Source organism: Ceratosolen solmsi, unplaced genomic scaffold (assembly GCF_000503995.2).
Source record: "Ceratosolen solmsi marchali unplaced genomic scaffold, CerSol_1.0 scaffold45, whole genome shotgun sequence".
In the NCBI taxonomy this organism is placed as follows: Eukaryota; Metazoa; Arthropoda; class Insecta; order Hymenoptera; family Agaonidae; genus Ceratosolen; species Ceratosolen solmsi.
This window is the reverse complement of record NW_011948436.1, coordinates 1,404,881-1,419,666: the sequence shown is the minus strand read 5'-3', so window position 1 is coordinate 1,419,666 and position 14,786 is coordinate 1,404,881. Positions and strand designations below refer to the sequence as shown.

General features: G+C 22.4%; 1 protein-coding gene across 1 annotated transcript in view; it reads left to right on the top strand.

Moving 5' to 3' along the window:
• Nucleotides 1-14,786, top strand: part of LOC105365143 (dynein heavy chain 1, axonemal) — a 124,357-nt gene that overhangs the window by 33,589 nt on the left and 75,982 nt on the right. The window contains 10 exon segments of the mRNA XM_011503238.1: nucleotides 44-221; nucleotides 314-446; nucleotides 534-1,079; nucleotides 1,158-1,384; nucleotides 1,543-1,785; nucleotides 1,880-1,993; nucleotides 2,133-2,388; nucleotides 2,470-2,632; nucleotides 2,793-2,903; nucleotides 4,656-4,747. Coding sequence (XP_011501540.1) covers nucleotides 44-221; nucleotides 314-446; nucleotides 534-1,079; nucleotides 1,158-1,384; nucleotides 1,543-1,785; nucleotides 1,880-1,993; nucleotides 2,133-2,388; nucleotides 2,470-2,632; nucleotides 2,793-2,903; nucleotides 4,656-4,747 — 2,063 coding nt within the window.

Here is a 14,786-nt window from a genome sequence, read left to right as displayed (position 1 = left end):
AAAAAAATATTTTATTTCACGTGGGAATATTTAAATTTTCCAGGAACATATATAATGAAAATAACGGATGAAGTGCAATTACTTTTAGATGATAATATAATTGTTATGCAACAGATTAGTTTCAGTCCATTCAAAGATGTATTCAAAGATGATATCGACGATTGGTATTTCAAATTAAAGCTTTCTCAAGAGGTCATTATATTATGGATGGAAGTACAAAAGTAAGCAGTTTCGCATATTGATATGTGTTAAGCTTAACATAGCCGTGCCGTTCATTAATATCCATTACATATATAAATTGTATTAAAAATAGATTATGGATATACTTAGAACCAATATTTTCTTCCGAAGATATCAGTGTCCAATTACCGGTAGAATCAAAAAAATACAATACATTGGATCGCAATTGGCGTCGAGTTATGAAATCAGCATACGACAATCCATTGGTGAATTATCTATCGTTCGTTTCGTAAAACGCTCATTTTAGGCTCAATCGCCAATTAATTTGCCACATTATTTTTAATGAATTGTAGATTATCAAAGTATGTCCGGATAGAATGCTCTTGGAGACCTTGCGCGAGTGCATAAATCTCTTGGAAATGGTACTAAAGGGGCTGTCTGATTATCTTGAGAGTCGAAGAATACTCTTCCCACGTTTCTTCTTTCTCAGCGATGACGAGCTGCTTGAGATACTCGCCCAAACGAAAAATGTACAGGCGGTACAGCCGTACTTAAAGAAGTGCTTTGAGAATATGAAGGAACTGCGTTTCGAAGATGATTTGACAATAACGCGCATGTATTCCGCGGAGGACGAGGAAGTTATTCTTAATCCGTCTGTGAAGCCATCGGGCAGCGTGGAATATTGGTTGAATACAGTTGAGAGCTCAATGAAATCAACTATTCGTTTCGAGATAAGCCAAGCCATAGATAAAATCGAAATATTGTCGAGAAAAGAATGGATTTATATGTGGCCCGGACAGGTTTCACTTTGCGTCGGACAGACATCATGGACCGCTCACGTAGAAAACTCCATCACAACAAATGGCTTATCGAATTATGCAAAAATCATGATATCACAAGTATGAACCATATGAATTTATTTTTATGAAATTGTCGGGAAATTCAATAATTGCTTACGAGCCAGCTTTACGTACAAGCTGGATGATCTTCGAAGTTTAGTTCGCGGCCAGCAAACGGAAATCCAGAGATTAATGCTTGAGGCCATAATAACGATCGAAGTCCACGCTCGTGATGTCCTTCTAAAACTGATTGAAGAGAGAGTTTCTAACGTCAATGATTTTGATTGGATTTCACAATTACGTTACTACTGGGTCAACGACTCGGATCTCAAAGTACGCGCGGTTAATGCTGAATTTCAATATGGGTTAGTATACTAAAAAATAAAAATTAACAATCTCATACCCTCGAGCCATATCACATTTAAAACTGATAAGATCTTCTTTTTTTTCTCTTTTCATTATTATTATTATTATTAGGTTTTTTTTTTTTTTTAATCGATTAAAAATCTCTTCCTAATCCGAGGTATGAATATCTTGGCAACAATGGACGGCTCGTAATCACACCGCTTACCGATCGATGTTACTTAACGCTGACGGGAGCTTTGCATTTGAAATTCGGCGGTGCTCCAGCTGGACCCGCAGGCACTGGAAAAACCGAAACAACCAAGGATCTTGCGAAAGCTTTCGCGATTCAGTGCGTTGTGTTTAACTGCTCCGATCAGCTTGATTTTATATCGATGGGAAAATTCTTCAAAGGACTTGCTAGGTATAATGGTTTTTCTTTTTTTATGCTTTTCTTATCATGCTATCGTCTATATTTTATGGGAAGCAACTCGATGTGCCAAATCATTATTTTATAGTTCCGGTGCTTGGGCATGTTTCGACGAATTCAATCGTATCGACATTGAAGTTCTATCTGTTATAGCACAGCAAATCATGACCATTCAAAAAGCTCAACAAATGCAAACGGAAAAGTAAGCGAACTTGTATTTTGTTGTAAAAATTTGTTTTTAAGTAGACAGAACAATATAAGAATTTCCAAATTATTTCAATATTAGAATAAATTTACATATCAGTATTATTAAGTTTTGTTACCATTTAAATTTTGATAAGGTTTATCTTCGAGGGGGTTGAACTTCGCTTGAGATTTTCTTGCGCTGTTTTTATAACCATGAACCCAGGTTACGCAGGACGAACGGAACTGCCAGATAATTTAAAAACTCTCTTCCGGCCTGTTGCGATGATGGTACCTAACTATACCTTAATAGCAGAAATTTCATTATTTTCGTGTGGCTTTAGCGATGCTAAGGTCCTTGCGACAAAAATTACTGCAACATTTAAATTAAGTTCGGAACAACTCAGTTCACAGGTACAGTTTCTCAATTAAGATTCTGTGTTTATTACTATTTTAATAGACCGAATTAATAATTTGATATTTTTTGTACTAAAGGATCACTACGATTTCGGAATGAGATCGGTAAAGACAGTAATAGCTGTTGCTGGAATATTAAAACGCGAACAAAAGGATATGGAAGAGCCTCAAATTTGTTTACGAGCATTGAGGGACGTCAATGTACCCAAATTTTTAAACGATGACTTGAAATTATTTAACGGTTTGTTATTATCTTAATTATAATAAATATGAAAAAATTGTCGCTTTATGAACAATACAATACATATTTGCATTTGTTTATTTATGTCAACGTGAAATTTATCAATCACTTTAACTAAGCATATGAAGAAAAAAATTTATTTATAAGTATATATTTTTAGGAATTGTTTCCGATTTATTTCCAAAAATAGTGGAAAAAACTATTGATTACGATATATTCATCGCAGCAATCAAAGAGACGATAAAGGAAATGCAACTAAGCGCTGTACAAGGTAATGATTATTTTACAATTCATTATTACTAATATTTTCTCTAATTGTAAATTATATAGTTTATAATTGAATATTAATACAAGTTGAGTAATGTTTCAAAAATATATTTATTTTTATTTCAATTTAATACGCAGTTCCGTTCAATTTGCCATAAATTAAATTTAAATAATGTTTTTATATTGGAAACCTATTTTTATATAAGAAACTTATTACGGTACATAAATATCTTCATGGTCTTACATATTTTAGATAATATATTCAGTTTAGTAATAACAGAAGACGCAATTAGATAAATTATAATAAATAGTTGTAATATTTTATTTTATAAAAACTTGCGACGTATATAAAATGTCTGTATTGGAAATTATTCAAATTTCATCGTATGTAAATCTATTCTCAGAAGCCGCAATATTTTCTTAAAAATCAACATAATTTCTTAAATGTTGAAAAACATTTGCTACAGAAAAAGAACATTTTCATAAATTTATTTCCATATTTCGATCGTATTTAAAAGCATTTAGAAATTATTATTTATTAAATTTTCGAAAAATAAATAAAAGTATTTAATCAATAATAGTTAAAAAATTTTTTCTTAAAAACTTTATTTTAATATAAAACGTATGTTTGACAATTTTAACATTTTGTAAATTATTCAATTAAAAATTATTTGAATTTAAAAATTTATAGATATCATCTAGATTTATTTCTAATCAAATATTTCATATTTTAAAATTATTCCCCTAATTATCAAAGTTCATAAAATCGAATAATAAATTATTATTTTTTTATGAAATTATATTTATGTATAAAAATATTAAATCAAAAACGATATAATTAATAATATATTTATAAAATATAATGAAGTTATTGATTAATGCGATACATAATTTAATTTTACATTACTAAAGATTATGATTTTCTTGACTAAATTATATGATTATATGAAAAATTTAATGTAGTCTATAAAAAAATTCAATTGTGGACTTGTATATAATCATTTTTAATAAATGATAAATAGATTCTTTATTAATAGTACTTACGATTGTTGAATAATATTAAAATAGTAAAATAATAATAAAAATAAAATTAAAAGTAATTTAAAAGATCGAATATAATGAAAAAGAAAAATTAAATTTTTGATGAAAATTAAATGTTTTGAATAAATCTTTATTAAATAATTTAATTTCTAAGAAGTAAATAAAAATAACTGCACGATTAAAATTTGCTTCAAATTGAATATAAAAAGTGTCTTCAAAATAAATAACAAATTTATTATTAAGAAAATCCTTAAAAATTCAATGTCTAAAAATTATGCTAAACACGAACATTTTTTACAATACTTTACTCGATCTGTCTATTCACGAAAATAGAATCAAAAGAACGAAGGTAAAAGTATTTATTGAAAATGCAGATCGATGTCCAAGTAGATTGATGCTCTTTGCGTGAACGCATGTTTAGTCTGAATAGTACTGAAGCAATTCACCATCTAAAGTTCAAATTTTTGTCTTCTTATTGTGGATTCTTATTGACTTTTATCAAGTCGTAATTTTTTTTTCCATCGTATTATCTGAAATGATATGACGGATTGAGTCACATGTATTTCTCGATTATTTCATACACTCAACACCGACATCTGACTAAATTCTTCCTAATTTTTACTTATTAAGCACATTTACTCAACGTTTATATCCCTTCGCATTTTCTACGAAACCATCGAGAGCTTTTTTATTGATCATATTTTGATATTTACAGATTTTATACATAAAGTCATCCAGTTATATGAAACCACAATTGTTCGTCATGGCTTAATGCTTGTGGGGCCGACTGGTTCTGGAAAAACTAAGGTAGGATTTTTATTTCCTATTAGAATATTTTTTTCATTCATTATTGTTTTTTAAATCATAAATTCCAATAATGGTCTATTACGAATCTTGATTTACAAATATAAATTAAAAAATATTAAAATATCAACATTTTTACTATTCTTGTAACATAATTTAATAATTATTATAATTAATTAATTAATAATTAATTAATACAATAATTAATAATTAATAAAATAATATAATAATTAATATAATAAATAATTAATAATAATTATTAATAATTAAAATACATAATTTAATCTTTCACTTAATTATATATTTTATCAGAAATCTTCAATTATGATTTTAAAACTCATAATTATCAATATTTTGTAAATGTTAAAAAGAAACTTTATAAATCAAAGTTTTTTGAAATTATTAAAATTTTTTTTTTTTTTTTAATGTAACACTTACAAATTTTCATCGCATATAATGTTATTAATTTAAATAAATACAAGTACCTTAAGCAGATATTTAATATATTGATCATTATATGTTAAATTGATTACACTTATTTAAGAAATATGCATATAAGACTATTATTATCATAAAATATATTTTGCAAATATAAAATTAATCTATCTTTCCTAATTAAATTCATTTTATTATTTAGTTTTTAGAAATTATTGTAACTAAAAAATATTTATTGTGTTTTTGTAGGTAAAATTTCATTTTATTATATCAAAGTTTATTAGTAATATTTCACATTATGTATAGATAACTATAAATATAGTCTTGCTGTAGGAATTAAAATTAAAAAATAATATTTAATATTATGAATTTTTTAATATAAATAACGTATAAAATAATTATCCGAATCTTTAAATATTATATGAAAAATCTAACTAGAAAAATTAATGTTTGTGACATGAATAGCATAATTGTTTTATTTAACACGATAAAACGGTTTAAAAACAATTTCAAATAAATGCCTTAAACAATAATGTCATTGTATATGTGGTAAATAAAAAAACTAATTCATACATTTTTTCATGTTATTAATAGTAGATTTTAAATTGAAATTATAAAAATAAAATTATTATTGACAGTTTAATTAGTCAATCTATCGCAATTAACATTTTAAATTTATGACTTTCATAATTTAAAAGTATTTTAACACGTTAGAACTTAATAAATTATAAAGAGCATTGCTGACCTTTTATAATATAGTTTCAACTAAGTAATTTTTGCATTTAAGAAAAATAAAGATAAGAAAAATTATTATAATTTTCATAATACTAAGGTATTTCTGCTCATTATTCAATAAAATTTTAAGATAAGGGCAATAATGTGGCAGGATGAAACTAAAGTAATTATTCCGAATATAATATATAAAACATAATTGTCGAATTCAATAAGAAAACTAGCGAGTAGAAGATAGTCTGAGATATATTAAAACAAAGAACGAAACCAGAATATAACGTAAAATATGAAAAATAATTTACCCACCATAAAATATAACGTTAAACAGAAAATGAACATAAGAATTTGAGTTATAATTTCGACAAGATATTCTCAATATGATAATATAAATTTAAAATATTGTAATAAATAAAATAATAATTTTGTTTTTGTAGTTAACAGTTATAAAATTTAAATACGTACTTCTTATTATATAGAATATTAGTTTAGTCAATAATATAAGTGGAAAGTACGTCATTGCTATGATAAACATTATCATATTAGTTAAGAATATTAATTTGTCTTGAAAATCATTGTTATTGTAATAAACCAAAATTATTATACAACAAGGATTTAATCAATTTTACTAGCCGCTCAATATATTTTTTGATACTATATTATTCCCACCTTATGGTACGAAAATTACAGGACAATAAATAAATTCTATCTTATAGAATATTCTATTTTCTTGCAAAATCTGATAAACTTATCTGTACAGTCGATTGTCGATAAATACTTGCGAATGGCTGCTTTACTACATTTGACAAAAAAAGTCAACTTTATCAGTGTATAGAGATCATACTTTTTATCCATACTCTTATCAATTTCATTCTTTATTTCGTTAGAAAAGATATTGAAACTTTTGTCTCTTCTTTTTCAAAGAATTTGTGAAAATGAAATTTAGTTGAAAAATATATAAATAAAAAATACTCTACACTACTGCGAATATACAAATATTATTTATACTTATTAAAATTAAATGTTTCAAATACATTGTCTATGAAATTTGATTTGAAAAATGATTATATATTAAATAGAAATTATATAAAGTATGATCGAATAAAATTCACTAAATTTTAAATTACTTAAACCATTAAAAATTATGTTTAAATCTCTTAACGTTATGAAGTTATAAAATAAAAGACTTTTATTCATTAAAACAGTTATTACGTAATCATCATAATTAACTATATTAACAGCGATATATACCATAATTTTCAATTGGATTAAAAAGATATTTTTACAATATTATTTTAATTAACTACCAAATAGTTAAAAAATGTTAAATAATGTCAAATTTTAAACCTAAATGACATAATATGAATTATGTTTTATATAAAATATAAAATATTACTTTATTAAGAATTTCAATATTAATTAATGTAATTTAAACGAAGAATGCCTTATTAATCGTATGAGGTACGATAAACTATAAATATAAATAATTAAATATACATATAAATATTTAAAATTGTATTTTTTTAAAAATTGATAAAAATATATTTATTCAGATTCGGTAAATAACATTATTGACAAATATGTTATGTAGTTACTAAAATAAATTATTTAAATATAAATGTTATTTATTTTAAATTCTTAATGAGAAATATCTATTTGAAAAATTTATTACTATTTGTTTTCATTATGTAGGACTTAAACTTAATGAAATGATTCCATTCCTTTCACATTCATTTTCATTCATTTCTTTCTTTTATATATGTTTAATTTAAAAAAGAGTTTACGGTAAATAAGTTTTTTAGAAACAATATTAAGATATATTATTTTGAGTAGATTTCGTAATTATAGATATAATTAGAAAATTAATGTATTTTAATTCTTATTATTATAACAATATACAAATATATATTAAAAAATTTTTAATTCTTACATTCATGCATAATAATGTATATCACGTTTCTCAATTAAACATTTAATAATTGAAATTTAACAATTTCTCTAGTTCATTATAAATTTGAATTATATTTAAAATATAGATAGTTACAAGTGTATATGTGCATAATTCAGTAATTTATGAATTTATTGAATTTTCATTTATTATAAATTTAAGTCTTATTGTCATTGAAATATTGAAAAATGTGAAAAATACTGTTGTGATATCTAATTAAGTATTATAATAAAAATAATTATAAAAATATGAAATAAAGACAGTAGGCTTTGATTAAAATTACATTTATAAATAGAAATAAATATCATAAATGTATAATTACAATGTTCTAAATAACAATTAATCAATTTGATAAAAAAGATTTTCTTAATAAACTGTAATAATATATTTGCTGCACAAAATTATAGTTATAAATCCAATGTATACAAAGTAGAATAAGCATAACAAAATCTTTTAAAACGTTCATGAGAGTTATGAATATGGTATATTATATAAAAACTTTTACAGAATAAAAAACCAATCAATTATATTTGAAAAATGCATAAAGATATTGATTAAATAATATAGTATAATAAACAAGCAAAGAAAAAATAGATATCAAACTAGAGAAAATGGAAATAGATAAATGATTAAAAATAATAAAATTTATCTATACGATTAGATATGTAAAATCAATATAAAACAATTTCGAAGCGCAAAGATAGTAATATAAGAATTACCAATTGGAATATCACATATAAAAATATTAAGATATATTAAAAAAATATTAAATACACTGAAAAATTTTATAAAAAATTAGTAAAAATTATATTAAATTGCTTTTTCTAGGCAGTATAATACCTTTTAATTTTGAGATAAATAAACACAAATAAAACAGGTAATACAAAACAATAGAATATTTATATTGTATTCAAATTCCAAATAATATAAATTGAAAAATTTTAAAAGTATTTTTTCATTTAATATTGAACTAAATTTATTTCGTATGGAAATATAATCTGAGATTAACATATAATAAAACATGTGAGTATAGACATATGTTTATTGAGAAAAGGCTTTACTAAAAATCGGTACATAGAAAAACGAGAAAGAGTTTAGATGAAAAGTTAAGAGAGAAACAGAGTAAAAATGAAAATTGGTGCTAAAAGATGAAACTGAAAAAAATAGATTTAAAAACTTGGAAAGAAAAAGAATGTAACGAAGAAATTTAAGAAGAAAGAAAATTTAATGAGTACGATGATCAGAACATAAATTTCAAAATACACACACACACACACACACACACACACACACACACACGTATATATATATATAAATTACTAATATTAAGGACAGGTATAAGAAATTTTAAAAAATATGAAAGTTTTTACTGAAAAGCTAATTAATATATAGAAAAAGGTAATATAATGAGATTCAAAAGTAAAATCTGATATAAAATAGGAATATAAATATTAAATTAATCTTTTATTTGAAATCATAATGTTTTTTGAAAACTTCATCATGAAAGAAAATTTGAACATGAGGGAATAATTTGAAACAATATCGCATAATAATAATAAAAATAATAAAATTGATATTGAATAATAAAAACGTATAAATGCAGTTTTATTGGGTTTAAAAGTTACAATATTTATTATAATGGTTATGTTCAATGTTTTACAACAATAATATTTATACATTTATATGAACATAAACATAAGTTTAAAAGTATTACATCATGAAATGTTAATAATAATAACGTAAGCGTGTAAGTTAGTTTTAACGTTAAATCTAAAGCGTAAACATAAATAAACAAATTTCAGTTGAATAAGTCGAAAATATTATATAATATATCAAATATATGACAATAAATGTAATCGATAGACTTTATATACAGAAATAAATGTCAGTGCAAATCGAATTAAATATAATACATTCTATAATATACCCTCGTCAATTCACGTGGTTATACACTTTTATCAATACATTATAACTGTTAAAAAATTATTGTTAATTAAGTATACATTTAATATAATACATATATCTGCTTTATTTACAAATGTTTATTTACACAAATCAAGATTTACAATGAAAATACAGATTTACTTATGTATTAATAACAACGTGACGAAATATATAATGAATTATTAGTTCAATAATAATAATGTCAATAATGAGAAATACAATAAATATGAGTAAAATAAACTATTTAAAATACTTTATATACTATAACAAAAGTTTTTGCAAATTGTACTACTTAAATGTATGTCTCAACTTAATAATAATATACTTAATAAATGTAATCGTGAAATTATAAGACATTTCTAAATTTTGAGATTAAAATATATAATAAATTCTACATGCGCACATCAAATATTAAAAAAGAAAGGATGATTTTATCAACATCTAAATAATTTGAATTACAAAAATAATACAAAAATATAAAAATAACGAGTGTATTTGTCACGGTAAATAATTATATACATTCTTATCATTCTTAAATGCCAAACAAAATTGAAGCTAATTTTATACTTTAAACTTTTAATTCTTATAGTTTTGTTATTTAATATTCATGTAGTAAGTATTATAGAATTAATTTCTAAGAATTTTTTTACAAAATTTTTTAAAAAGAAAATGTAATAATTCTAATAATATGAATTATACAAAAAACTATAGACAAATTTTAATAAAATATTTCTTAAAAATATAGATTTTTAGAATTTAGAAATATTGTTTCATGTGTAATATAGTTTAATGTCGTACATATTAAATATGCCGTAGGTATTAAATAAAATATATTAAATATTTCATAGAATATTAGTATCCGTCACAAGAGTAAAACTATTCATTAAATATTAAAATATAAATACCAATTATAAATTATTAAAATTTTTCACTTTAAAAGTACTCGTTTAAACAATTGACTTGAATATTTATTTTAGTTTTTAATGGCTAGTTATACAATAAATATATATATATATATATATATATATATATATATATATATATATTCTAGAATTGTATACATATTAATAAAATGTGTCATAATTTACTTTAATGCAACTAATTGAGAATTTTTGGTAATACATGATTATATAGTATGAAAGAAAAGCTTAAGTATAAAAGCAGTATACTTATAGTAATTTACTGAAACTAATGAGAAAACATGTGTATGTGTAAGTACCAGGTAGAATCGTTGATTCTAATTGCCTATTCAGAGTGATCTCTTTGAGTTGCCTCGTTCGATGTTCAAATGTTTTTTTTTTTTTGCGATTTTTCCATCCATGCGTATACTATTCTATGTTGTAAGATTCGTTTGCTTCATTTTCAATTCAAGAAAATTCACTACCGAAATTACGCTCCTTAGTAATTGAGTTCAATTCAAGTTACATTATTCGATGACGAAGCAGGATGTCAATCGCGCGCGTTCGTATTTAGATTCATTCTTCTATGTTCTGTATTACTCGTTTAGATTCTATTTACATTACAATGCATAAGACAAGTAATTGCTTTCACCAGTAACAATACAAATTTTACAAAAATAATAATCACCATATAATCGCATTTTCTTCGAATACTATAATAAACAGATGTGTTTTTTAATTTATATATCTATAATTCTGAGGCTATTATTCTTATTTGCCTTTCATGATTGTTAACAATTAACGAATAAAAATTATATCGTAAAAATTTTAATAGAATAATTCGTGGTTTTTCTACTTTACTTAATCATTTTTTCAATCAAATAAGCAAATAATCAAATAATCAAATAAATATATAATAAGTATATGTATATTCTAATATAAAACCAGGAAAATAGTTGTGTTCTGTTACCAGTCAGCTTAGTATATATACATGTAACAGAATTTTGTTTATAATTATATATATATATATATATATATATATATATATTATGAATAATTATTTTCTTCTTTTATTAATTGATAATAATAATTAATGATAGTAATAGAAATTAACGATAATTTTATTAATTAATATATTCGTCCGAACTCACGTTTATATATACAACGATAAAAAATAATTTTTTAATATATTTTTATATTTTTCAAATTATCAGTAATATAAATTAATTTTTTGCACGAAAAGTCGTATGTATATTTTTTAAAAATTATAACTTCCAATTAAACAAAATTGTTTCTTAAAGTAATAAGATACTAATTAAATTTTTAATATTATCTAGGAACTAATTAACGTTATACTATATTTAAATAAATACTTAAATTTTATGTAATAGTGAATTTATAACAAAATATGTTCCGATATTAGTTTTCAAAATCTTAAAATATTTTATTTATACCCACTGAGTTTTCATTCCATTGTAAACTAAAATGTAACAATAAATTTTGCGTAACTATGTGCGAATGTGTAAGTACGCATGAGTGTAATTAGAATAAAAGAAATATTTTTGTGCATAGAAATAAATATAGAAATTATCTCTTAGATTGCAATAAATTTAAAATTCAAAATTATAATTTAAACTATCATGAAAAATCTGTGACCTTTAATATATATTTTTTTAATGTATTTTAATAAAATACGTGAAGTTTAATATATGGATTACATTTAGCGTGATATTCAAATTGATTTACTAAAAGCTTAGATCCATATGGATGATATTTAATGTGTAATCGATATTCCAGAAATATTTATGAAAATTAAATTTAAGTTTTATAATAAGACCCATCTTAAAATTCTATAAATGATTTTATTTTTAAATTGTTTTTCACACTGCCATAGCTGTATATGATCGAAAGAAAAAATTTGTATGTTAATCTAATATCATTATCTTAAATTTCTACAAATCAAGCGGCTTGTAATATTATTAACTAATAATATTGCCACATTGCTAATAATATTAAAATAACAAAATTTATAGAATGTATTTGTTGAGTTCGGTATGCACTTTTTCTTTATTAAACCTATTAAACATATTATTATATGGTAATGTATTTCTAAGTACAAAATATTGTCAAATAAATTTTATAATGCAGCTTCAATAATACTCCTCTCTACGTATTCGTATATATACCAAGTCTGATCACATAAATATCGAAATATAAATATTTTTATACTATTTAATAGTTTCAAAATTTCTATATAAGCCTATATTTCTGAACGTACACTTAAAAATAATTATTCATTATATTTTTCATTCAAATTAAATTTCATTCATTTTTAAAGAATTATATTTTTAATGAATAACTTTGTTCTAAATTATTTAATAACATCTCATGCATTTAAAGACTTAAAATAGCTTTGATATTTAATTCATAAGGAACAAGAATATTAAATAAATTTTGAAAGTGATTTAGTACGCCATATTTTATTATTTATTTAATTAAAATAAGGATGTTATTTGGAATATTTAGAACATATCATGTTATTGTCAATTATTATAAAATAATTAATTAATATTGTAACAAGTATGAGCGTAACAGCGTAATATATTTCTTTGCGTAACTGTAAAAATAAAAATTCATTATTATACACATAAATATTTTACATAAATTTTGGTATCAAGGTCATACTGTCATATAACAAAGTGCTCTTTTTATAAATAAACATTCTATTAATATGTTGTTAATAAAAATTGTTTCAATTATACATTAATAAGCATAAAATATTTAAACGTAAATTAAATCAAATATTAATAAATATATAAAATAGAAACTATGAAAATAATCTATAAGACTATAAATACAGTGTAGGTATTTTAGATAAACATAAACTATAATAAATAATAATAAAAGGAAGAAAATATTTGAAAATTAGACTGTAATTTTTTAAATATGATGTATACAAACTGAAAGTATATATATATATATATATATATATATATATCTGGTATTCATATATATGAAGTATGTTACATTGTAAATATATATATATTATAATAAAATTGTATTTGGTCTTAAAGTTATTTCATTTAATTTTTGGGTGTATAAAGAAAAATTCTTTATATTCAGCAACAGTATTGAATTATGTAAATTTATTACACTTGTATTTAATTACTTATAAAAGTAAATATTATTTTAGATTGTTTCTATTCTTTTTATTATATAAATAATATGCCAAGATATATAATAAATAAATAGAAGTGATCAATAAAAATCTAATCACATATATTAATGTAGTAAGATGTGCAATAATATATATGAATTATTGTTTAGTATTTTTATTCAGACAGATTTGTTTTCTCCATGATATTTCAGATTTGCTGATATGCTTTTGATAATAGCCTAAGTGTAAGTGAGCTTTGATGTAAAATCTAGTAAATACTAATGCTAATTAAGAATAAACTTTTACAATAATATACATATCATTTAGATATTACATTGATAATTTATCACTTGTATATTAAAAACCTCTTTAAATTCATGTACTTAATATTATGAAATTCTATTTAATTAATATCGTAAACAAATTATTATCTTATAACAAATATGCTAAAAAAATATTGTATTAAAACTTTTTTACGCAGTAAGCAAGAATTTACTGGACAAAAATTTTGAAATAATTCATTTCTTTGCACTGTTTAGCATTATTTGACTATTATTAGTTTGGTATTTTGAAATTATCAATGGCATTGATATTCGGTTGATCAACATAGAATATGAAAATAAAAGCTTACTGGTATTGTAAATTAAGCAAATTTATACGTATATATAAATAATAATAATAAGTTAAAATATGTGTATACTTATTTAGATTGCACATTTTTTTAACGAATAACGTATTGAAAAATACTTTAAATGATTTTATTAAAAAAATAATGTTATTATTTCACTATCGCTATTAATTTTATTTATATTGTACATGACACCATTTAAAATTCATACATAATTTCTTTTTCATAATTTTCATAATCAATATTATCTTTTAATAAACATTATTTTAACCCTATAATGTTAAGATTTAATTGATCGTATC